The sequence below is a fragment of the Salvia splendens genome, chromosome 17, assembly GCF_004379255.2.
Source record: "Salvia splendens isolate huo1 chromosome 17, SspV2, whole genome shotgun sequence".
Lineage (NCBI taxonomy): Eukaryota > Viridiplantae > Streptophyta > Magnoliopsida > Lamiales > Lamiaceae > Salvia > Salvia splendens.
Window position 1 is genome coordinate 1,004,297 of NC_056048.1, and position 25,927 is coordinate 1,030,223.

General features: G+C 39.8%; 2 protein-coding genes and 1 pseudogene across 5 annotated transcripts; 1 reads left to right on the plus strand and 2 right to left on the minus strand.

Moving 5' to 3' along the window:
• Positions 1 to 2,052: 2,052 nt before the first annotated feature.
• Positions 2,053 to 2,748, minus strand: LOC121775377 (phenolic glucoside malonyltransferase 1-like). Its single transcript, XM_042172457.1, has one exon. It carries the CDS (start codon positions 2,746 to 2,748, stop codon positions 2,053 to 2,055), a length of 696 nt encoding a protein of 231 aa, XP_042028391.1.
• Positions 2,749 to 16,910: 14,162 nt separating this feature from the next.
• On the minus strand, positions 16,911 to 18,564 carry LOC121775383 (annotated as a pseudogene).
• Positions 18,565 to 20,648: 2,084 nt separating this feature from the next.
• Positions 20,649 to 25,420, plus strand: LOC121773588 (ATG8-interacting protein 1-like). Of its 4 annotated transcripts, none has more exons than XM_042170480.1 (4): positions 20,649 to 20,925; positions 22,035 to 22,452; positions 22,597 to 22,880; positions 23,392 to 23,737. In XM_042170480.1, exons 2-4 carry the CDS (start codon positions 22,068 to 22,070, stop codon positions 23,494 to 23,496), a joined length of 774 nt encoding a protein of 257 aa, XP_042026414.1. In that variant the 5' UTR covers positions 20,649 to 20,925; positions 22,035 to 22,067; the 3' UTR covers positions 23,497 to 23,737. The 4 variants fall into 4 exon arrangements, with proteins under 4 accessions (XP_042026414.1, XP_042026413.1, XP_042026412.1 ...); XM_042170479.1 differs by adding an exon at positions 21,168 to 21,427 and having other exon boundaries at positions 20,650 to 20,925; positions 22,035 to 22,880; XM_042170478.1 differs by adding an exon at positions 25,129 to 25,420 and having other exon boundaries at positions 20,651 to 20,925; positions 22,035 to 22,880; positions 23,392 to 23,522.
• Positions 25,421 to 25,927: the final 507 nt, after the last annotated feature.

Here is a 25,927-nt window from a genome sequence, read left to right on the forward strand (position 1 = left end):
AAATTGCATTGTGTGAAATTGTGCTGCTTTTATTCATCTGTGATATTTGGATTTTTAGAGTATGTAAAGAGAGAGAGAATCGAGAGATAGATTTGGAGTAGCATCACTGTCATGTTGAGAACGACGAGATACAGCTTTTGTGGTATTTGTGGCCACTCTTTTTTAGTCGAAAATATCTTAAATTTTGGCTCAAATTTGTTATTTTTGCTGAATTTTGAATTTAATCTTAATAATTTAGGTCGTTATGTGAATTTGTTATGATTGGGCCGGTATTAAAAATAATGTGACCAAATTTAAGCTTACGTGGTAGTCTAGTGGCATTATATAAACATGACATTTTTTTTCCGGTCCTATAAGAATATAGTATATTTTTTAATTTTAGAAAATTTTTTTCTTATTTGAGGGATGAGTCCTTCTCCTCTAGTAATATTTTAATTTTTTTTCTTTACCTCCATCTTATTTTGCTCGACATAATTACAATAAAATAAAATAAAAGAACCGAAAACTTGTGAGCTTATGTGTAGTCTTGGAGGCCGCTTTGTGGCGCGACGTTTCATCGCAATGGACGGCCCAGGTAGTTGGGCCAGGTTACGTTCTCTTGGCTTGGTTGTCTTGTTTTATTAGACCTGCTCGGGCTTGTTCATAACATAATCTCAAAAAATAACTTTGTTTTTAATATACCAAATAGATGATATGATGTAGAATATGAAAATTCAGAAACTTCTTATTGTAATAGGAGTTCTTAATAAAAGGAGTATACAAACTCCAACTACAATATAAACCACATCGTCGGCTCTTTGGGTATAGAGAGAGTATATTCCATCGTTCGCAACAATAATATCATAGATCATATAAGATTTTGAGGCAGAAGATAAATTATGGTCGGTGCTAGCTCATTTAGTTAGTGCTAGTTTCTCTTATGATATTGGTTTTCTATCGGTTAGTTGATTCTTCCCTTTTGAATGATTCCAACTACCCAAAAAGTACGTTAAAACAAACAAGATAAGCATAAATTGAAAACAATGGGAATTAGTGAGTGATCCAAAACAAATGCTTTTTCCATAGTTCTATTTTGAGTTTCGTTAATTATATAAAAATATTGCCACTTTTTGTGGTGGGGTGATACGGTTCCACAACCGCCACCAACGACACCAGCTGAGCAGCGAGAAGGAGAGAGGAAGTCGCTGATCGAAGGGCGAGAGGCAGCGAGGCCAACTTCGATCGCGACGTCAAAGCCGTAAAGGAATGTGAGACCACCGAACAAGCTCGACGAGTTCGTGTCCAAGTAGAAGACTAGATAGCAAGTTATTTTAATGTTTTTATTTATTTAGTTGGATATTAATATTTTATTATTTTATTTTGGGTTTTCTTTGTTGGTTCTTTCCCGAGATGTTTTGGGGATCGAACCAACCCTAGGGTCCCTAGAATATAAATAGGGCTATATTGTTCATAAACACATTATGAATGAAAATATTATTTTGCCTACAAACCCTAGATCTTGTGCTGCCCGACGGAACGGACTTCCGCGCACAGCCAAATCTTCCCTCCGCAGATCCTACGATTGGACGCCGGAGAGGATAACGATCGCCGAAGGTAGTCGTCGATCATAGTTAAGGGAAAAGCTCTTAACATCTGGTGCTTTCATCTGTGTACTCATGAAACGTTACAACAACAACACCGGCAAGGCGACGTGGGGAGCGCCACGTCCGGATAATTTCCCAGCAAACCGCTTTGGGGGTCGTATACGAGAAATTTCAGAATTTGGGTCTTAATGCTGACCTTTCGAAATGAGGGATTAATTACGCTGACCTTTCGAAATGAGGGATTAATTACGCTGACCTTTCGAAATATGGGTTCGAGGCATGCAAATTTTTCGGAATAAAGGTTTTTCACCTTTTATATTTATTCTCTTCTTTTTTCTTATTAATTTACTTTCAATAATTATAAATTATCTAAACTACCCTTTAACCCAATTTCTCAAAAATTTCATTCTACTCTAAATGATTTGCGCTCCATTCTAAAAACTCAATCTTCTCTCTCAAATTCTCACATTTACGCGCCTCCGCCTCCGCCTCCACCCTCTACTTTGCCGCCATCTCTTCCCGGCGCCTCTTCACCGTCTTTGCCTCCACCCTTCGCCACCTTCGCTTCCTTTTTGTTCATTTTGTTTGCGATCTCGTCTCCAATTAACTCGACGGCAGCCAGGAATCTGTCGCCTCCTCTCAACTCCGCGTGCGTCGATTCCACCAAGCCCATGCCCACGCAGTTTCCGAAGTAGGCGGCGGGGACTGGCAGATCCGTCCGCGATCGCCCGTCCATCGCGAAGGCAAAGTACTTCGGCTCATCGGCGGCGACTTCCTCGTCGGATTCCGCCATGGATCTGGCTAAGCCGCTCCAAACGTAGGCGGTCGTGATCGTGAACGAGGATAAGTGCGTCACGTGCGGTTTCTTCGCCTGAGCGAAATCCCTAAGTTTCTGGATGTCGCGCTTCTGTAGAATAAACGTCGATCGGACGTTGTTTAAGGGGAATTCCAGCGGCCGCGTCTCAATTTTGAAACTCTTCAATTGATTCCAGAGGTGATTCAGCAATCCGGATGGATCGCTCACCACGAATCGGTCGTAGAGCGGAAGCGAATCGGATGAAGACAGTAATTCATCGTCGCTCCCGAATTTAGCAGCGGCGCACCACGCTTTGATGAACCTCACGATCGAGCTTGCATCTCCGACGATGTGGTGGGAGTAGAGCATATTGATTTGCGCTCCATTCTAAAAACTCAATCTTTTCTCTCAAATTCTCACATTTACGCGCCTCCGTCTCCACCTCCACCTCCACCCTCCACATATAAATTTTTTATAGATTAACTAAATGAGGTTAAAGTGGGAGAAACAATCATAAACAAAAATGCGAAAATGAGGTTAAATATAATTAAAGTATCAAATTTAATAATCACTGAATTCCTAATCGTGAAGCATTTTTCAAAAATTCAAAAGCGAAAATAATTTGTGGTGTGAGAATATGAGAGAGCATATTGATTTTTAGGACATTTGGAGGGAGTAGAATGAAATTTTTGAGAAATTGGGTTAAGGGTAATTTAGACAATTTATAATTATTGGAATGGAAATAATAAGAAAAATGAAGAGAATAAATATAAAAAGGTGAAAACATTCCGAAAAATTCGCATGCCTCTGACCCATATTTCGAATGGTCAGCGTAATTAATCCCTCATTTCGAAAGGTCAGCGTATTAAGACCCAAATTCCGAAATTTTTCGTCGTATACCCACCGGAGGCCGCCGCGAAGGTGGCGGATATTACCGCTCGTCGATGGATGAGGGTGAGTTCGAGAGTCGCCCAGTGGACGACGCTCACCAGACCGATCACTTGAATAACAAACTCGGTCGATTATTAGAGAAATTTGACAAATTTAACGCGTGGAAGGACGAAACTGATCGCAAATTTGAGACACTCGAACCGATCCTTGCGTGTGAAGGAGAACCTCCATCGGGGTTTGAGGACGGGGACGAAGAAGGTGTTCGGCGGAGAATGGCATGGGATAGAGGGTATAATGCCCGAAACCTTAATTTTGGTTTCCGCCAAGGTTCGTCAAGGGAGTACGACCGTCGTGAAGTCAAGGGCCGCGCAGGGTCTTGCTGGGATCCGCCGTGAAACTCACAGCCCCGCAATCGATTCAATGGGTACGAACAGTCTTTCGACCGACCGACTTCGTGTTGGGACCCTCCCCAACGGTTTCGGTCAGATGTTTCGGGATACGACAAGCCTCAACATGTAAAGATGCAGGCTCCGCATTTTAACGGTTCCGACCTGACAAATTGGATATCCAGAGTCAATACTATTTTGATCACTTGATGATGCCAGATGCCCATCGCCTGTACTACGCCGTAATGTTATTTGATCCACCGGCGTCAGAATGGGTATTCAACTATTGTGCGAATAACGAGTTCGTCACGTGGCATGAATTTTTGGAGGACGTTAGACGTCGCTTTGATAGATAGAGCTTTAAAAATTATTTTGGTTTGATTGCCAAGTTGACGCAAACCGAAACGGTTGAGGAATATCATAACACGTTCGAAAAGTACCTCAATCGTGTCAAAGGAATTCCAGAATCGGAGTTATTTACGTTGTTCGTCGTTGGCCTTAAACCGGATATGCAAGAACGCCTACAGTTGCATCGACCGTCATCCCTGGCAGAGACGATGGCAGTGGCTTTGGAATTGGCAGATTCCCAGGTGGACCGGGGACAACAGCTTCAGTCAGCACACAACCCGCGTCGCTCATGGCAGAACAGTGACAATCGGGTTTCCCGCCGGCCACACAGATCGTTCAACCCACGCCGGGGTCGACCCAACCGCAGAACACGCCAAGACGCCCAATGGAGCAGCAGCGCAGGCCTCTAATTAGAGTGTCTCAGGCTGAGAAAACAGAACGTTCAAGGCAAGGCCTGTGTTACTATTGCCCGGATAAATGGGCGGTAGGCCATGTGTGTTTCACAAATGAGGTGGACTTGGAGGAGTTGGAAAGTTTCACAAATGAGGATCCAAAGAGAACAGAGGTTGCCCATATCCAGGCTCTCCACGGTGGTCAACGCTCACGACCCCTGCGAGTGGTTGGCTTGGTTCAGGATAGAGAGGTGAGCATCGGAAGCGACCGCAACTTTCTGCACCCGCGGATCGCCGAGGCTTTACACCTCCCACTTTTACCAATTCGCCCGTTTAGAGTCCTCGTTGGCAACGGGGCGGTTCTACTTTGTACCCATGTCTCAAGACAGACGAAGCTGGTGATTCAGGGCACAGTTTTCATGGTAGACCTCCATATTTTGCCTGTTCATGGCCCATACATCATATTGAGAATGGATTGGATGGAATCTCTAGGAAAGGTTACTGCAGACTTCGCAGGCAAAACGTTGGAATTCAAGCAGTGGGCAAGGCGATTGTTTTGAAAGGGATCCTTCCACCACCACGGCGAATTACTTTACAATCGTTGATCTCGCTGATACCGGCACGAGACACGCTGGAATTTTATGAAATTTTGTTCTTACAGCCGGATCAGCAGGCTTCAACATCAGCTATACCAGAGGAATTTCCAGCCAACTTACCACCAGGTGTGACAGCGACGCTGGAGCAGTTTCGCCCCGTGTTCAGCCTACCCTAGGGTATGTCGCCCAAAAGGCCATTTGACCACCGTGTGCACTTATTGCCAGGTACCAATCCCATGAACGTACGTCCCTACCGTTATCCTTATTTTGAGAAGAATGAGGTTGAACGGCAGGTCCGAGAAATGTTAGAACATTGGATCATTCAACAGAGCAACAGTCTATTCTCGTCGCCAGTACTCCTTATCCGCAAGAAGGATGGTATATTCCGTTTCTGTATTGATTACCGCGCACTAAAAAATGCAACTATCCCAGATAGGGCTGGCAATTTTTGATACGACATGATAACACGACACGGATCCGACCAAAATTAACACGACACGAACACGCACGTTTAGGATTTGGGTCATTATATGGTCGACCCAATATGAACCCGAAGATAACGAGTTGGGTCGGGTTTGGGTTATACGTTAAGAAAAATAATAATTGTTTTTTAATAATTAAAAAATTATTAAACTTTAATTTTAGTTATTTTTGTTGATTAAAAATATTATACTTTAATTTTAATTAATTAAAAAATATTATAATTTAATTTTAATTATATAAAAAGTACTATACTTTAATTTTATTAATTAAAAATATGAATTAATTTTTTATGATTTTTAAGAAATTATTATGCTTAGATTTTATTAAAAATGAAAATTTTTAATTATTTAATTTATTATTTAGATTTAATACTACTATACTTTAATTTTATTATTTTGATTAAGAAAATAATTATTTTAATTTTGTAATTTTTTATTTTATCGTGTAATATCATGTTTAAATCGTATAATAACATCATGTTTTAGTCGTTATCGTGTCGTGTCAAGCTAACTTACTATCATTAACAGATAGTTGACTTTTTTTTGGATACACGATAACATGCACGAACCCGACACGAACCCATTGGGTTGGGACACGATAAGAACCCGATGATTTCGGGTTGGGTTGGGTTGGGACACGATTGGGTTGGGTCGATAATGGGTTGACACGATATCGACCCAACCCGCACGATTTGCAAGACATAATCCCAGATCACTTCCCTATCCCGACGGCTGATGAACTTTTTGATGAGTTGGGAAAGACACGGGTTTTTACTAAACTGGATCTGCGCTCAGGCTATCATCAGATCAGGATGCACGACGAGGATATATTCAAAATGGTTTTTCGCACACACGATGGACACTTTGAGTTCCTAGTAATGTCGTTCTGTCTAACAAATGCTCCGTCGACGTTCCAGGCTGCAATGAACGCAATTTTTCAGCCGATGCTTCGGCGGTTTGTCATTGTCTTCTTCGATGACATCTTGATTTATAGCCCGTCTGTCGAGGCTCATGGAGAGCATCTTGCGGAAGTATTAGGAGTTCTGCAGCAACACAGTTTTTTTGTGAAGCTATCTAAGTGCTCATTCTGCAGCGCAACGGTAGAATACTTGGGTCACTTAATCGGTGAGGGGTTGTTGAAGGCTGACCCAAACAAGATTGAGGCAATGACAGCATGGCCGAAGCTGAAAACAGTAAAGCAGCTGAGGGGGTTTCTTGGTTTAACGGGGTATTACCGCCGTTTTATCGCACACTACGTGGATAGAACTCCTGAAAAGGATGCCTTCGATTGGTCATCTGAAGCGGATTCGAGCTTTCAGGATTTAAAAACAACCATGACAACTGCTCCGGTCCTCCGCCTCCCTAATTTCGAACGACCATTCTGCATCGAGAGTGACGCCTCGGATGTGGGCATCGGCGCGGTTTTATTACAAGACAATCATCCGATCGCTTATTTCAGTAAAAAGTTGGGCCCTCGTCGCCGTGTCGCATCCACATATCACAAGGAGTTGTATGCAGTCGTGGAAGTAGTTCAGAAGTGGCGCCAGTACCTTTTGGGCCGCGAATTTGTTATTAGGAGCCTAAAGGAATTACTCCAACAGGTGGTCCAGACGCCGGATCAACAGTTGTACGTCCGGAAACTCATGGGGTACAAATTCTCTATCGAGTATAAGAAGGGCTCTTCTAATAAATCGGCTGATGCGTTTCCCGGTCGCTAGGAGCCGCCGCGCGACGACCTTCGAGAGGCCGACGAGTCTGATTCGTAGAGGCCAGAGCACCTCTGTGCTCTTTTGGTGGCGGTCGCGCGCCCTGTTCCCCATTTAATTGAGTTATTGCACAGCGAAACGACGTCATCCCCTGAATTAAGAGAGATTACGATGCAGATTAAGCAGGGTTGCGCTCCGCCGCACCTTACATGGGTCGAAGGTTTGGTATACTACAAGCGCAGAATTTTTGTAGGATCGCGTTCGTCAGCGAGAGCGCCCATCCTGGACGAGTATCACAGTTCACAGTCTGCAGGACACCAGGGCTTTGAACGCACTCTTCGGCGTATATCTGCAGAGTTCTATTGGCCTAACATGAAAAATGAAGTACGACGGTTTGTCGAAGCGTGTGTGGTTTGTCAGACGACCAAATATTCCACTCAGAAACTTGCAGGCTTGCTGCAGCCATTGCCGATTCCTTCTCAGGTTTGGGAGGACGTATCCTTGGATTTTGTTACGGGCCTTCCACAATCTCGGGGATATACGACGATAATGGTGGTGGTGGATAGACTATCCAAATATGCACACTCTGCCGCCCTCCCGACCCGTTTTGATGCCTTAAGGGTGGCTCATTTGTTCGTTAGTACAGTGGTGCGTCACCACGGTTTTCCCAAGACCGCGACTCGGTGTTTTTGAATAAAGTATGGGAAGATATCATGCGATTGAGCGGAACAAAGCTGAATTTTTCGACTGCCTAGCACCCACAGTCGGATGGGCAGACGGAGGTGAGAAATATGGGCCTCGAGTGTCTGAGAGAGTTTACGGTAGATCGTCTGTCCAAGTGGGCAAACTTTTTGCCTTTGGCAGAACTGGCACTCTACTACTTTCATCACGCCGGTTTGGGGATGTCACCTTTCAAGGCGCTTTATGGAAGGGAGCCACCAAGTTTGGTGTTTGCGCCGCCTTCGGCCGCGATGCCACCGTATGCGGCTGATCTAATCAGACAGCGGGGAGAGTTGCTGGTAGACCTTCGTCGGAATTTGGAGCGAGCCCAGCAGAGGATGCGCGACTCTGCAAATAAACATCGTCGCAATGTCGAGTTCCAGATGGGTGACAAGGTTTTGCTAAAGTTGCAGCCTTACAAGCAACATTAAGTGGCTAGGCCATTATCGGCTAAATTGGCGCGCAGATATTATGGACCATTTGAGGTGATCGAGGGGATTGGACAAATGGCTTATCGGAGGGGAGCAGAATCCACAACGTCTTCCATGTGGGTCTTCTTCGGCCTTTTGCCGCAGGAGGTGATGTCGACCTAGGTATGGACCTTCCTTCGGAGTTTTTCGGGGATAGGCCGATGGTTTACCCTGTGAGGGTGTTGGATAGACGTATGCTTTGGCACAATGATCAGCCGCCCGAACATGTGCTGGTCCATTGGTCGGACGGCTCGGATTCACCTACTTGGGAGCTGCTGGATGTGATCAAGAGCAGATTTCCAAACGTGCTCCTTGAGGACAAGGATGTTGCTATCGGGGAGGAGGTTGATACGGTTCCACAACCGCCACCAACGACACCAGCTGAGCAGCGAGAAGGAGCGAGGTAGTCGCTGATCGAAGGGCGAGAGGCAGCGAGGCCAACTTCGATCGCGACGTCAAAGCCGAAAAGGAATGTGAGACCACCGAACAAGCTCAGCGAGTTCGTGTCCAAGTAGAAGACTAGATAGCAAGTTTTTTAATGTTTTTTTATTTATTTATTTAGTTGGATATTAATATTTTATTATTTTATTTCGGATTTTCTTTGTTGGTTCTTTCCCGAGATGTTTAGGAGGTCGAACCAACCCTAGGGTCCTTAGATTATAAATAGGGCTATTTTGTTCATAAACACATTATGAATTAATATATTATTTTGCCAAACTTCTCGTTGATAATTTTACAAACCCTAGATCTTGTGCTGCCCGACGGAAAGGACTTCCGTGCACAGCCAAATCTTGCCTCAGCTGATCCTACGATTGGACGCCGGAGAGGATAACGATCGCCGAAGGTAGTCGTCGATCATAGTTAAGGGAAAAGCCCTTAACATGGGGATTGCATTGGTCGGCATTTTATTTCTTTGTTGAAATTAAAACTTAATAATTATCATGCACTAATTTTCCCTTGCCCAATTTTCTTGGTAATAGTAAGGGCACACGCAATGCAGCCGCCCGGACACGGCTGCATTGCACACCCCATTTCTCGTCCAGCTGCCCGCCGTTCCACCTCGACCGCTGATGGTCGTCTGGCCTCTGATAAAATCTATGTTTAATTATTTGTGTTAATTACCTTTTTAGTAAATTTTTCATTGTTCCATTAAGGTTTGTTGAAGACTTGAAGTGCATATTACATTAAAGAGGATTTTAATGTTTCCATTCAATTTTTAAGTGCATGTTTTAGTGCTAGTATTATTTAAGTGGTTCACAATGGACATAAAATCACTAAGTGATAGGCTATCTATGTTCTAATTTTATACATATGTTTTGCCTTTCTGTTTTCTTTGTTGTTTTGTGTAGAATATGAAAGTGCTTCTCTAGAATCCAAAAGTCACAATGTTTATTTTAACAAACATTTAACTTTCGAACTTTTTACGTAATCTTGTATGTTTTATTTAACTTTGTTTTGTTTACAAATTCGAAACATATTATCTCTAGCTAGCTGGCATCCATACAAATTTTGCCTTAATATATTCTGCATTTTTTCTACAACCTCCTTTTATTATTGGACAAATTCCTATTAGTTCCATATGCAAATGAATGTCTATATTTTCAAGACCAAGAAAAATATTTGAATTTGGCTGCCCTAATTTCTGAAATGTAACCATCCAATTTCTATACTTGAAATTGTAGGTACATGTGTTATGGTATTTGGTATTTGTGGTATTTAATTTTATCTAGTTTTTCAATAGGTCTCTACTATTCATGTGTAAAATCACCCTCTCCCAAATTTTATCACAAACACTAACAACACAGCCACGGATATGTAGTACTAGTAGACATGTTCATGTCCTAGTTTTTTTTTTCATACATAGGAGTTCGAGATACATTCGGCAAGCGAACTAGTCCGCCACAGCCCCTCGTGGCTCGAATACTTTAGCTTCCCTCCGACGGGTTCGGGCGTGAACTAGCCAATGTTGGCTCGTAGACTGCACTCCCTCCGACGAGTTCAGCCCCGGTAGACTATCCGCCACCCTCAGACGCGTCCAAGCTCAAAAGCTTGCCAAGCCCCAAGGAAACAACCTTGAACAGACCCACAGGGAAATTAATCCCAAAGTCGCGCCATCCAGGAGTCGAACTCAAGACCTCCAGGATGGTGCCATATCCTTGCCACCCTTATCAACCACTTGAGCTAGGGGGCTTGGATATGTCCTGGTTTTTTTTTTTTTTTTTTTTAAAAAAAAAAATTAACTTCATATATTTATATCATATATATGAAGGAGGAAATTACAAATCAAGGAAATTACAAATCAACTCCTATAACAAGGAGGAAAGACAAATTACGCCACCCAGGGTTCGAACTCGAGACCTCCAGGATGGACGCGGTATCCAGCGCCCTTTACCGCTAGGCCAAGGGGCTTGGATGCTTGGATATGTCCTGGTTATGGGCCCACTATTTACTTTTTTATTTCATTATTTTAATTAATCTTCTATTTCATATAAGTACTTGATACAAAAGTCTAAACACTAAAATTATAATTTAACTTCAAATACGTTAACAGACCAAAAAATAATAGTAATAAAATAAAATTGGCGCGAATTGCACCATAACTGTGCCGACCAGCCCCACAACGTCAGCCGCGAGCCATTCTCTGTGATCTGGCAGCATTGCATTATGGATGCCCTTACATGCATGCAACCCTCCACCCATAAAAATAGTAATTATTGGTGGAAAATCGTTGCCCTTAACAACATGATTCATAACGTCGGCATATCTGCAAGAATTCAAACTAAGTGACTTGGCAAATGCTTTTCTACTATTTATCTACTACTTACTCAAATTTTCACCTCTCTATTCAATTTTTATATATATATTGGGATGAGGCAAGTGTCATGGGGAGTCGGAGTGCATTGCATATCTATCTTACTTTCACTCATGGAACTTACCGTTAAAATTAATTTACAAATATTAAATTAAATTACTAAGCAAAGTTCACTTTTCAACTTGCTAATATTTATATATCCTCTGCCAAACAAGCTGCCCTAGCTAATACCCCTAAATATTTAATTAAAAAACAAAAGAATATGATAAGGATAAAGATAGACATAAATAAACTAACCCTTTGAACTAACTAACTTCAACCTTACCCTATCCATGAATTATAAGACAATTAATTGGCTTTCTCCACCGGAAAGGCGGCAAAATATTGGCAATTACGACTAAAGGGAATGAATATATAACTTTTAAATCCACGTCGGCAATTGAATATACTTCAAATGGCAATGATAGCCTTACCACTAACTCCACATCACATGCATAGACTCTAAACCCCAAACCGAAGGAAGCGCAAGCTTAATTATCATATCCAATCAATCAACCGTGACCAATGGCGGATGTAGAAAAATATTAGTATGAGTTTTACTACTTTTGTAGGTATCATTTCGATTGAGATATTTAATTTTAAAATTGATATATTTAATTAAAATGATAACTACTCCTTTTGTCCCATTAAAAAAGAAATGTTTTCTCTTTTAGGTTGTCCCATTAAAAATGAAACGTTTTTTTAAAATGAAAACAACATTATTTCCATTTTTCATCTTTCTTACTTTACTCTTTCTTCATTAACTCACAAAACAACACTGCATAAAATCTCGTGTCGAAAACCAAATGTTTCATATTTATTGGGACAGAGGAGTATATCAGTAGCTAATAATATCAGTTGACATTCATGAATATGCGAACTGATATTGAGTTTGTATTTGATATATTTAATTAAAATGAAAACTATAATAATTTGTTGATATAATATCAATTCACATCACAAAGCATATCAGATACTTACTTAATATTAGTTTGCATATTCATGAATGTTAGTAGGGTTTTTGTAATGCCGCTTGATATAAACAAGTGTAGTTTTCCTCATGCAAACATGAGCCCACTTTGAATCTCAAGTGGAAAACCTTCCTCTAAATTTGGCTTCTTATTCTCTTCTCCCTCTATAAATAACCTCTCTCCAACCTCCACATTTCTACCTTCATCACTATCTCCTACACACACTTGTAATTGGCATATACACACAATAAACAACATGGCTGCCCTTAAATTCTGGTTTTGCTTTGCCTTGATAGCATTCACATTCTCCGCCACTCAGTCGCGTCTCCTCCCTCGCGCCTCTGCACCTCCCGAGAGACGGGCATTGATCGACAACGCCCGAGAGGCGATCAAGGAGAGCTTGAAGAGGAAAGAAATGGCGGAAAAGTGGTACCACGACGACCGGGTCAGCCCGGGCGGGCCCGACCCGAAACATCACTAATGTGTTATAGCCTATATAGTGCTAAGAGTTGCTGTAAAGATGGAACATTAGATACAATGGATGTGTTTTGAGAGAGAGACATTTTTTTCCTTTTTTTTATTAAAGAATCGATAATATTTTCTCCTTTTATCATGTGGATGTGCTGATTGAAAACTTGATTTATTAGTTGGACGAGAAATGTCAAATTAAAGGCTTTTATAATTTCCTATAGTTTTTCATTTTCAAATTACTTTTCCTTTTCTCTTTTTCCCCTTTTCATTTCCTTTCCATTTGGTGTGCATTTTATGCTCTTTTAGTTTGATTTAATTATAGAAAGGAGTCGTGATCACTTGTAATAAATTTAATTTTGAGGGAACATATTTTTAGGTCCACGAACTTTGCCAAAGTATCATTTTAGGTCTGTGAACTTTGAAAATATCATTTTAGGTCTGTCAACTACAAGTTAATATCATTTGAAGTATTTTGAACTTTTTTCTGACGAAAATGCCCTTAAGGCCTTCAAAGGGCAATTTTGACAATTCCTTCACCGCTGCATCTTTGCGTCAGAGACGTCGCTTCCTTGCGTATTCCATTAGTCTCGCAAAAATGATTACAATCATTTGAGCAAAACTCACCACCCCTATCTGTACGAAGAACCTTGATGCTCTTCTCACTTTGCTTCTCCACCATTGCCTTTAAATTTTTGAAGTTCTCAAAGGCTTTGGATTTATTTTTCATAAAATAAACCCAACTCATGCGACTATAATCATCGGTAATTAGAAAGAAATACCAATTTCCACCAATCGACTCTGTATTTATAGGGCCGCACAAATCAGCGTGAATGAGCTCAAGACAGTTAGAAGCTCTCCACGATACACCACTAGGAAAGGATTTCCTCGTCTGTTTTCCATAGATACATCATTCACATAAATCAAAATCATCAATTTTAGGCAGCTCGACGCCTCTTGCGTGCCATAAACAAGAGCGTATTTCTCCACATTGGACATTCACAGCGGAAACATTCTATTCTCCATCATGTAAACCTTTGCAATAATTTGCCCCGATTTCTTTTCTTTGATGACACAGAAACTATCATCAAACACTACCATATATCCAGTAGATATCAATTGCCCAACACTCAATAAATTATGTGCCAAGTATGGAATAAAATAGACATCATAAATGAGTTTGGTGTTACCATGGCCATCCTTTACTCCAACAGTACCTTTCCCCTCAAATTGAATAGATTTGTCATCACCTAGCCTGACTTGAATCTTGCGAGATTCATCAAGCTCTTTGAACATCTCCTTGTTGAAACACATGTGATTTGAGCAACCACTATCCACGAACCACACATCATTCGGCACATCCACGGCGTCTGCTACTGCCATGAATAACTTGTTATCATTCGTCTCTTCTTGGACGCATTTTGCTTGTTTTTCCTTCGACCAACAATCTGCTTTCACGTGCCCATATTTGCCGCAATTATGGCACTCAATATTGTTGTCCACTAAAATATTGTTTTACATCAGATCGACCACCACGACCTCGACCTTGGCCACGCCCGCGACCTCGGAAACCTCATCTGCCTCGTCCTCTTGCTGTAGAGAAATCCTTCTGATTGGAGGATTCACCTTTCACTTGAAATGCTTTTTCATCAGACTTTTCAAACGATCGGTTAATCCTTGACTCATGAGCTTGCAGAGATCCCATCAGTTCTTCAAATGAAAAAACCGATAGGTCCTTTGATTCTTCATTGCAGCTACAACATGATCAAACTTTGGAGTCAAGCTTCTGAGCACCTTCTCAACGATGGTCTGGTCTGTGATCTTATCTCCGCAAGATCGCATTTGACTGACTGCTGCCATTGCCCTCGACAAAAAATCAGCCACATATTCTCCATTCTTCATGATCAGCGTTTCAAAGTCACGTCGAAGTGATTGCAATCTCACAACGATGACTTTTGAATCTCCTTTGAATTCTTTCTGCAAGGTTGACTAGGCTTGCTTCGAGGTGTTCGCCGTTGCAATTCGGGAGAAGACGCTATCGTGGACTGCTTGCTGGATGATCGCCAACGCCTTCGAGTCTTTATTCTTATTCTCCCGCAATCTGTTCGCCTCGTCGAGATCTGCATATCCCTGCTCTACGAAGTCCCACAGATCTTAAGACTTCAGTAAAGTCTGCATCCGAATGCTCCAGTATTCGTAGCCTTCTCCTTTGAAGACTGGAATGAGTGGTTGTGTAGCACTCACCGAACTCCCGTTGGCCATCGTAATTGAACCTGGCTCTAGATGCCACAAATGTTGGAAATAGAAAGCAGAGTACGGCAAGAAGAAAGAAATAAACGTAGCCTTTGTGTATTAGAACTCAAAAAGACTTATCTTATTCCATTGAAATGAGGTGCTATTTATAGGCACTCTACACAGAACTGAATATAGCTAAGGAATAGGACCACTACGAAAACAGAAAATAGCTAAACATTGGGAATTTTGAAAACTAATAAAGACTAAGTTTAGATAAGTCTTGAGCTTTGAATTACTGAGTCAACAATCTTTATTCAACATGTTTTTGTAAAGATAAAAGGCCAGTTTTACCTTATGGTCGGGAGTTTACTTGAAAATATCTTATTTTTGGTAAACAAAGCCTTGATATTTTGATCTCTAAGATTTTTTGTGGGACATTTTATCCCCAAAAATAAAACAATGAATACTAAAAGTTTATTACCTAAATGATGAGACATTTTCGTGTAGACGCTCCAAATGATAGGATAAAAATTCATTTCCCTTTGATAAATGGATCTCAAATTCGACTAATTCATCTAACTCATATTTTATTATAAAATTAATGTACAAAAATATGATTCATGTTTCGCTAACTATTTCCACTCATTTTTCTATATATTTCTTAAAAGTTGAGTCGAGTCAAAATTAGACCATTAATCGCATACAGACACATAAATATTCCCTCCGTCCCCAAAGAATATGCATTTTGGGTTCGGCACGGGTTTTAATATAAAATTGATAAAGTATGAGAGAGGTAGAGAGCAAGTAATTAAAGTATTGTTAGTGAAAAATGGGTCTCATCTCATTAGACAGAAAAGACATTCCAAAATTAGAAAGTGCATATTCTTGTGGAACGGAGGGGGTAGTAGCAAAGTAGAAAACAAGGAGAATATGTTTTCTTACTACTATAACATTAGCATCCTCCTATTAAAGAAGACATGCGCGTAATGTTTTGAAGAGTTCTATAAGTTCGGTATTTACTTTTTCGCATTTCAATTCTATTTTTCAACACCTGCAAGTGCAACACGAGGAAGAGGTTTCGCTGTCGGGATCCACAACTCTTTCAACTTTGCTAGCATGTAAAATTTGTGTTGCTAGAGGCTGGTGTCTATCGAACTCGACATAGTTGTCCAGGTTATAATCAGATTCAGACCGGACCGGATAATCTGTTCATGTCTTTTCCGTGTAAAGAGATCAGTCATAGGCATTTTAGGGATGGGAATTGTATGAAAGGGGATATATGAAAAGAGGTGCGATTTTTTGGATTTCCAAACGACAATGGTGTAAAAACAACTGAAAATTCCTAACCTAACTACAAAGGAAAATCCGATTCTCTCGGGTGATGATTCTTTAGGTTTTTCTGTTCATGTTTCTTTACTATTATTCTACGTTTAGTATATATATTGAATACTTCACCATCTGATATTGACATGAATTATTTATTATACGGAAAGGAACAAGAATCAAAAGATGTAGAATATGTGTGCTGGCCAAAAACTAGAGTAGACTAAGAGTTCGAAGCCACTGTGGCGCGGCCCTTTAAGAATAATTATGAAATGACCTGAGTCCATATTAAAAGAAAATCCAAATTTTCGATTAGACAGGAACGGATCCAAGTGGGTCGGGAGGGGTTGACTGACCCACCAGTTGACGCATATGTTTCCGAACTAGAGGCCCGAACTAGAACTAGTGAAATGGTAACATTGTACCTTCTTAACCAATTCAATACTAGGCGTCCATAACATGGATCTAAGGGCTAGGACTAGTGTTACGGTGTCACTCTAAACATGATGTTACATTAATGCGACCATATATAAATTTGAATGGACCAAGTATAAATTAAAATGTGATTATTAGGCTACAATATAAGAACATTATACAAATATAAATAGCAGCAACAAAACAAATTTCACTTTATAACACCAATAACACCATACTAAAAAATCAAGAAAATTATACATTCAATTTTATTAAAACTACAATCTTCTGGTCTTCAAACTTCTGCACCACAAGATGAAGAAATAAAGCAGTCTATATCCCACAACAAACCCAAACATCACCCCCAAATTGCTCCATTTATGTGACTCTTTCAACCCTTGCTTCCTCAAATACTCATCCCCAGAAATCACACACTCTCCCACCACTCTCTCCACACATTCCCTCCCTCCATACTCATTGATCACCAAGCACTCAAAAGGGTACTTGAACATGCTCAAGTAGTGCATGAACACCCAGTACTCCGGTATCCTCTCCTCCGCGATAAGGGACGCCCCCATGATGAAGTCGGGCACGAGCGCTGCGCAGCACGCCGTGAGCGAGCTCGACATCATCACCACCGCCCACGCGACCAGGCCGAAGTAGAGGAACCCGCCCGGGTCGCGGCGGAGGCCCACCAGCCAGTAGGCTGGCGCGCTGTAGAACAGCGCGACCGCCCCCAGGAACGGGAGGAGCACGAGCGCGTTCGCCAGAGCGTATGAGGACACTCTGTAGGCGCCTCGTACGACCTCCCGCACGAAGATCCTCCTCTCCTGGAGGAAGATCGGGAGGCCCTCCGTCGTCGAGGAGAGGAGGAAGACCCGCCTCGGATTTTTCGCGGTCCCTGCCGTTGTGGACGTTCATGTACACCGTGCCGAGGATGGACCCCACGGCGAGGGCCTGGCCCTCGCCGTGAAGAGCTCCTTCGTGCGGAATATATTCCGCGCAAATCTCTCTCCTAGAACCGCCACCTCCTTAACATGCGAGTTCGCATAGGATGATGTGGCGGTCTTAGTGTTGACCGAATCATTTTTCCTGCAATTACTGCAATCGCGACTATCGAGGTCGTGACCAGCAGCAACCTCGATCCGCGGATCGATGTTGCCACTTCTACTGGCGACCTCAATGGCGAACTCAAGCACGTTTATATGAGGGGGGATGCGGTGGCCGGAGCTAACGAGACGCTCCTCGAGCGACTCCAGGGAGCCGTGGTGGAGCGCGCGGCCGCCGTAGAGGAGGAGGAGCCGGTCGATGAGCTCGAGAATCCGGAATCCGGGCTGGTGGATGGTTAAAACAACCGTCTTGTGTTTAGTAACCGCCATTGATCTCAACAAGGAGACGATGTGAAGCGCCGAGGCGGAGTCCAAGCCGGAAGTCGGCTCGTCGATGAGGAGCGCAGCCGGGTCGTGGATCAGCTCCACGCCGATGGAGAGGCGGCGCCTCTCCCCACCAGAGATGGACCCCACTCTGGACCTCGAGATGTGGTCCAAACCGAGGTCCTTCATAAGCAGCTTCGCCCTCAGGCGCTGTAGGTTAGGGTTTCCTCCACATTGAGGAGAGGAAACAAGGCGTCGTCCTGTGTGACGTATCCTGAAACCCGGCCAAACCTTTCAGGTTCGGCCGGGTTTCCGTTAACCAGAATCTCGCCGGATATTTTTCCTGAAGGGATTTCTCCGGCGAGAATCTGGAGAAGCGTGGTCTTGCCGGCTCCGCTGGGCCGGCGATCGCGGTGATCTCGCCTGGCCGGGCCTCGAGGCTCACGTTCTTGATTATCAGCTTCGTCGCCGGGCTGGCCCGGCGAGGGGTGAGGGTGAAGGATAAGTTGTTGGTTTGTAAGGTGTATGATGAAACCGGTGAAGTTACCGGCAAATCCATGGATTGAATAGTGGAAAGGGGCAAAGAAATGGGAGATGGGATATTTAGTATATGTGAGAGAAGGAAGGTGGTGAGCTAACATGCACCAAACCATGGATATATTTTGCAAAGAAGAGAGAGAGGAGTGTGGAGAAGTAGCATTGGCTTGACTTGAGAGTGTTTCTTGTGAGATGGGACAAGAGTTGGGGGTGATTGAAGTTATGTGCAGGTAAACTGTCTGTTGACCATGCAAGGTCGGTGTTGGTGGTTTCATTTTTTTTCTAATCTATAAAAATCTAACGTCTCTACTATGTTTACACTTTTTTTATTTTTATTTTTTACTCCTATATGTTTTATTGATGTATAAAATTATGTGCCACCATGTCATTCTATTAGTTTAAAAATATTGGACCATAAGAGTTAAATTAAATGATTAAATATAATTATAGATTAAACTAAAGAAAAGTGAGGCATCAAATTTGGTAGATTGAATCCAATATACCCCTCACCAACAAACTTATTAAATCATAATCTTACTGACACAATGGAAAAATGATAGCATATAGGTAAACTATGTTTGTCTAAAAACAATTGTTTGGACAGATATCACAAGTTTTTATCCAAAATTAATAAAATAATAGTAAAATATATAAAAATAATTATGATAAATAGATAAAGATTAATTTAAATGAATAATCAAAATGTAGTTACATGACTATTTTTCAAAAATGAAATAATATTAAATTGACTAATAAACAAGTCTCAGACTCTCAGCATATGTTCATTGTGCTTTTTCCTTTTCCTTATTGAATACATTCGTTGTTGGTGGTTTGAAATCATTGAACCTTGTATTGACCAAAATTTTTGTAGTCCAAACATATTGTCTTATAATGTATCTAGTTGATTACAATTGTAGAAAAAGAGAAAGAAAATGGGGAGGAAATATTCATGTTGTTATGAATGACTAGACATATTTGACAATATATTCGGAGAACTAAATTTTTATATTCCTAATACTCGAGGTTGAAAGCAAGAAATTTTGTTCGATTTTAATTTGATGGTGTTGATTGTTTCATTAAACTCCTACTCTATAAAGATCTGACATATATCAATATTCTAATTGCAAATAGTTGATTCATTCTTTTCTTGGGTGTACATTTTATGTTTAAGCTCAAAAACTCTCATGCGTTAGTATATCGATGTTCTCTATTGCACATATAATCTTACTTTAATTCGTTACACCTATAAAAATGCTGAATTTTTCCACTATATATCTACAATACCTATTTAAAATGGACACCGAAAAATACTACTGTATATGTTTATTCATATTTATGGCTATTCAAAATTAATTATACAAGAATCGCATAAATGTACTCTCTTCATCTCTAAAAATAATTTTTATTATTTGATCCGTCAGCAAAAATTAGTCAACTTTATTTTTGAAAACTTTCCACTGTTGGCATTTAACTACTCCATCCGTTTCACAAGAATATGCATTCATTGCTTTTTAGTTCGTCCATAAAAATATACACTTTGGAAATCCTTTTCTTTTTAATAAGGTGGAACTCATTCCCCACTAATAATACTTTAATCACTTTTTTCTTTCTATCTTTCTCTTAGTTTATTAATTGTGCATTAAAACTCATGTTCAATCAAAAATGCATATTCTTATGTTACAGAGAGAGTATATTTTTTTCTTTTTCTCTTTAATTTTACCAATTTCACAACTAAATTTTCTAAAATCATTATTTTTAGAGGGTGAAGGAAATTTATTTCTTTAATTTTTAGTTATAAGACTTTGATCTTGTTTCCCTCTTATTTTACTTCTTTATTTTAATTCAACTTATCCAATTCAAAAATTTTAGAGGCTAGAGGATTAAGAATTTTTAAATTTTGTGATTTGTTATTCAATTTTTTTAAAACAGATTAGATTAACTAAATTTCAAGATTTTATAGACAATTTACTCTTGTTTTTACCTTTTGATGTCTCTTCCTCTTATTTTTCTTCACAATATTTCCAATTTTGTTATTTATTTTTCCATTAAAAAATAACTCTTATTTTCCCCATTACAAATTACGATGTCACTATCTCTAATTCGACTTTATCCAATGCACTTCCATCGCCGCGCACGCAACCGCAGTAACCGGTGGCGGCTTTCAACTGCTACGCATCGAAGCGACGCCGTTTCACCCCCACAGCCGGTAACTTTCAGCTCCTCCATCACCGGCTACGCCGGTACCTCGTAGATTCTAACCCCCTCCATATTTATCTATAATATTCTTTTATGTCGTATTATAATACTTTCGATAAATCTCCAATCATTCTTCTCCCTCAACCTCCGTTTCTTCCGCTCGATCGTTATCTCCACTCCTTTTTCGGTAAGTAGTCTCCTCCAATTCATCGGTTGATTGTCTTTTTTGTGGTGATCCTGGATCCTATTGATTGATAATTTGATGGTTTGACTTGATCCTAATTTTGTTCTGTTTTGGTCGGATTCAATCCTTAATTGCGGATCTCCGATTGTTAGTTTTAGCTGTTTCGTTGATTTTAGCTGGTTTTTCACTTTATGATTCTTTTTTTGCTTGATTGTGTGTGATTACGTTTGTTATTGTGATGGAAGAGTTGCTGTAGGCTATGTTGAGATTGGATTTTTGGGGGAAATAATCGTGGAAGTACTTGTTGGCTGCGTTACTTCCTGATTTGGGGAAATGAGAGTTTCTGTGTGCTATGTTGATGATCTTCTGGATTCAACTAGCTAGCATCAAATCAAAATCTATTAGCATCGCCACCGGAACGTGCTGAGAAATGAACAATCTTGTGCTTGAATAGCTATGCTAACTTTTCCAGCTCCTTGGAAGATATGAATAAGCTACGTAGGAGGTAGCGATCCGAGTGAATGATAGTTGATACCGGGATGCCATATGTGGATAATTGTTATGTATAGTTGTACTATAAACTATACTGTTCGTTGTCGGATTCAAGTTCACTTTCAGGAAAATGTTGTTGAATAGTTAATGTATTGGGATATTGATTCCTAAAGCCAAGAACTTTGGCTTAAATCTGGTATTTCCCACCAACTTCAAAATTGGTCCAAAATAGCACAAGCTTTACATTCCTTATTTTATTTTCCAATCCGACCCAAATAAGATATTTTCAACAAAAGCATATTCTATGTGGGTAACCGTGAAACGTTTATGATATTTTAGACCGCTTTTTATAATCGTGACAAGTAGGATAGAAAGCCACATTAATTTAGTCGTGCCAAACAGGATAAAGAATCCATGTATGGTAGTCAGATACGGTGATTGACCCGCCTTGTGAAATAACACACATAATGTAAAGTTTAAGTTTGTGATATTTTAGACCATTTTCAAAGTTCGTGGAAATAACAGAATTAGGCCAAAGTTCATGGTTTAATATCCATGATGTATTTCATGTTTCAGGCAATTTTTTAGGACTAATATTTTTGTCATATATCATTCTGTAGATAGGAACTGTTGGTGGGTTGGCAGTCCTGTAAATGGCCGATAATGAAGAAGCGAAGGAAATTGGTCCAAGGGGAAATGAGTGGGAAGTTGTGTCGCTCACTGCGTCAGCATATGCTGCTGCTCCTGGACCCGAACCAGTTGACTCAAGCGAAGATAGCATAATGAAGTTAGATAAGCATGAGGGTGAAACGTCAAATGCCATGTTTATGTCTGGCCACTTTGTTTTTCCTCCAAACCAGCACGAGAATTTGCCAATTGAACCTGAATTCAGCGACAGTGAAAAGGGTGGAGAAGATGATGTTTCTCAGTTGGGTATAGATGATAGAGTTAAATCAGATCCGAAGGATGAAGACAGTGCAACTATTGAAGGACTCATGACTGAGGAGTTTCCTGGAATTCACGTACTTGATTATAAAGGTAACACACTATCTCTCGGTGGAGCGGATCTGGGAAAAGATGTGGCCTTTGACAAAGCGCAAAATGTTTACACCCCTTCGGAGTTTAGTTTGTTTAATAGTGAAACGACCATGGGCATATCCAATAATAGCGGGGACGGTGCAGGAACTGATGATTCAATTGAACCTCTTGATGGTTATGTGGATCCTGACTTGCCAAATTTCCAGAAGGCCGCGGAGGGGGACAAATATGATGATGCTGACCTTCCTTGTGAAGCTTGGTGGAAAAGACGGGCCTTATCTGTGTATGCTCATGCGAAAGAAGCAAATACGGTCTGGTCTATTTTCCTTGCAGCAGCTGTTATGGGACTTGTAATTATCGGCCACCAGTGGCAGCACGAGAGGTGGCAGATTTTGCACCGAAGGTTACAGTTTGGTATTAATGATGAGGTATTCCCTCTTGACTATATACGCTCATTTAGTGACTGTTCTTGGAATTAGGCAGTGAATTGTCATCCTTATGAGTACTTTTGAGCTAGGCTGGTGATTTCTGATTTATTTAGATGATTTTTACTCCTTAAGATTTTTAGTAGAATATTAATCTAGGGATGCCTTGATATTCCTGTGGAACTTATAGCCTGATGATTAAAGAAGGAAACTAGAATGTTGAATGAAACGAGACAAATTAGGAGCAAGTTTGTCTTTGTTGAGGGCTTGAGGCATTCTATCCCTAGCCATTGTTCTATCAAAAGTATGAAAGTGTAAAATTATAGATAATGGGAAAGCTGATTAATTGTAGAAAATTATTGTGTTCGGATAAGTGAAAAATTACTAAACATACAAGTTGGAATATCTTTTAAAATCTGATATTTTTTTCCCCATGAAAGCTATATATGATGCTGAAGATCTACCTATTCGCTCTGTGTTAAATGACTTGATTTTGTATGTGGTTCATGTGCAGAAGATGAGCAGGTTGCTTGCTCCCATATCCCGCCTTAAAGACGTGGTAATTGGTAGCCACAGACGGGGTTCACTGATTAGAGGGAGCGCCTCATCAGAACGCTAAGATGATGACGAAAAGTTTCATTAGGGGTAAGAGTTCTACCGCATGTCATACGCAAGTTCTATCAAATTTGACTGTATATCTCTCGAGTCTCGACTAAGCCTGTTAATATTTTCTTCATCATGCTTCCATCATGATGAGTTTTTCTTTGATATTTGAAACTGTGGTGTTAAAGTAAGTTGTCAAATTGCTCATTTTCCAACCTTCTGCGCTCTGATTTATTTATATGGCTGTTGTCTCTGCTTCTGCTGGGCTTCATATTGATGCATCTTTATGTTATACTACTACTCTAGTATGTGAGATGGGATGCTAGTTTGTGCCAAATGATGTTGAAGTTCATCATTTGAAGTATTTTAGATATAAAATAAAGTGATTATAGATATTGAAATCATGGAGTTTGGTTTGGTCAATTCTTGGTTAGTTTGAAAACAGAATAATGAAGTTTCAATTGTTCTCAATTATCTTATTTGCACACAGAACGACATCTTTTGAGGATGCTCAAACCGTACTTATTTAAAGAAAAATACTTATTTTAATGATACATCATATTGAGCATTTCTAAAAGACGTCGTTTTGTACATGGATGATATAATTGAAACTTTGGGATTTAATATTATGTTTTCAAATCTTATGAGACTGATTAGAATTTGATCAAACTATGTGATTTTAATAATTATTATTCCTAAAATAAACATATGATATTTGTAAAAAATTGGTGGAACAACCATCCTTGCCTAGCTCATCAACTAATTGCGCAACATATATACCATAATACCATCTTTATTTTACTGTCACATGCATGTGAATTGCATAAAATAGATGGGGGGGCCTTAAGATTATGATTGTAGGAACAAATAATATATTTTGGAATCATGTTCATGTGAGAAAATAAAAGGGCCTTTTTATTATGATTAGTTGAGGCTTTTTCAAAAGGATCCCACAGATTCCTCATCTAAAATATCCAAAACAATGCAAGAAACGATAAAAATGGCCATTTTTTTCTTCCAATTCCCATGTGATCTTCACGTGACTTTGCAGCCCGTTTCATGAAACTCCCTATCCAATGTGTTTGTTCTCAATTTGTGATATTTATGTAGTCTTCATTTTGCATCATGTGGAAATATTTAAGTATAAATTGAGAGATATAAAATGTAGAAGATTTTGTTTCTGTTTTTCTGATGAGTTTTTCATAGCTCAATTTATAATTTGATAAGTCATAACAAAACCAAAGAATGATTTGGACTGGCATTAGCTCTTGATTTATAAAATCTTATTTTAGATTAATTTTGAGGATTATGAAGCACTTCATATTTTTTTATTCATGAGTCGCACATCTACTTTTACATTATATATGCTTCTAAGTATTATGGAGCAATTCACATATACTCCCTTCAAAGCTCATTTTTCTATTTTGATGCCTCCGCTAATAGAATTCTCGTTTTTATTTTAGTTCATCCGTCAAAAAAAGCATCATTTCACTTTGTAAAAATAGGATACACATGACACTATCTCTTGCAATTCATATTTCTTAAAATTCGTACAAAAAAGAAATGACTCATGTTCTTGGATAAAGGGAGTACTATTCTTTTTTTTTTCTTATTTAAAAACGGATGCTGAAATTGAAATCGGTTGCAGAGGGAAGGCGTGTGCCGATGCCATACCATTGGTCGAGACATGTCAACAATTGTACACGTACAAGTACAACAGTATTACGTGCTTTATCAGAGATTCTGCAACGTTGTGTAAACATATTTTTATAGCACAAATATGCACATGCTCTAAGAAACATTGTGTTCACACACAAACTCTCACTCATGTGCATAAACATGGTGGATTCTGAAACATGATTATTGGGTCTGCAAAACCATACATATTTTTAATATAAATCCGTACACCTAAACACTCTGATGTTAGGTATTTCGATGCATTCCTAGTTGCACTTCTTTCCACATGGCACCTTCACTACTCAAACTTCTCATTACTAGATGAAAAAAAAAATCTTTAAAATATACGCCACAAATTTAACGTAAAAAAATTGACAATTACTACTCCATAATAGATAGAATAAATAGAGATTAATTTGGTGGAGATATTAAATGAAAAAACATGATTATTTACATGGACATTAGATAGATAGTACTATTAAAGATATATTCAATCAAGTACAATTGACATTTGCTTCCTTTCTTTAAAATTATTGGCAGGTTTCTTTTTGGTATCAAATTTTAAAAATGGTGTTTTGTGAATTAAATGAAAAGAAGTTAAAGTCAATAAGTGAAAAGGATAATTAGACGGTATTGAAATAGATTGATTTTGTCAAAATAAAAGATGATTTTTTTTATTCCGGACATTCCAAAAAATAATATGAATGTATTAAATTGGAATCGATTAAATTGAGACGGAGGAAGTACGATATAGCTAAGTAGTAGCACAA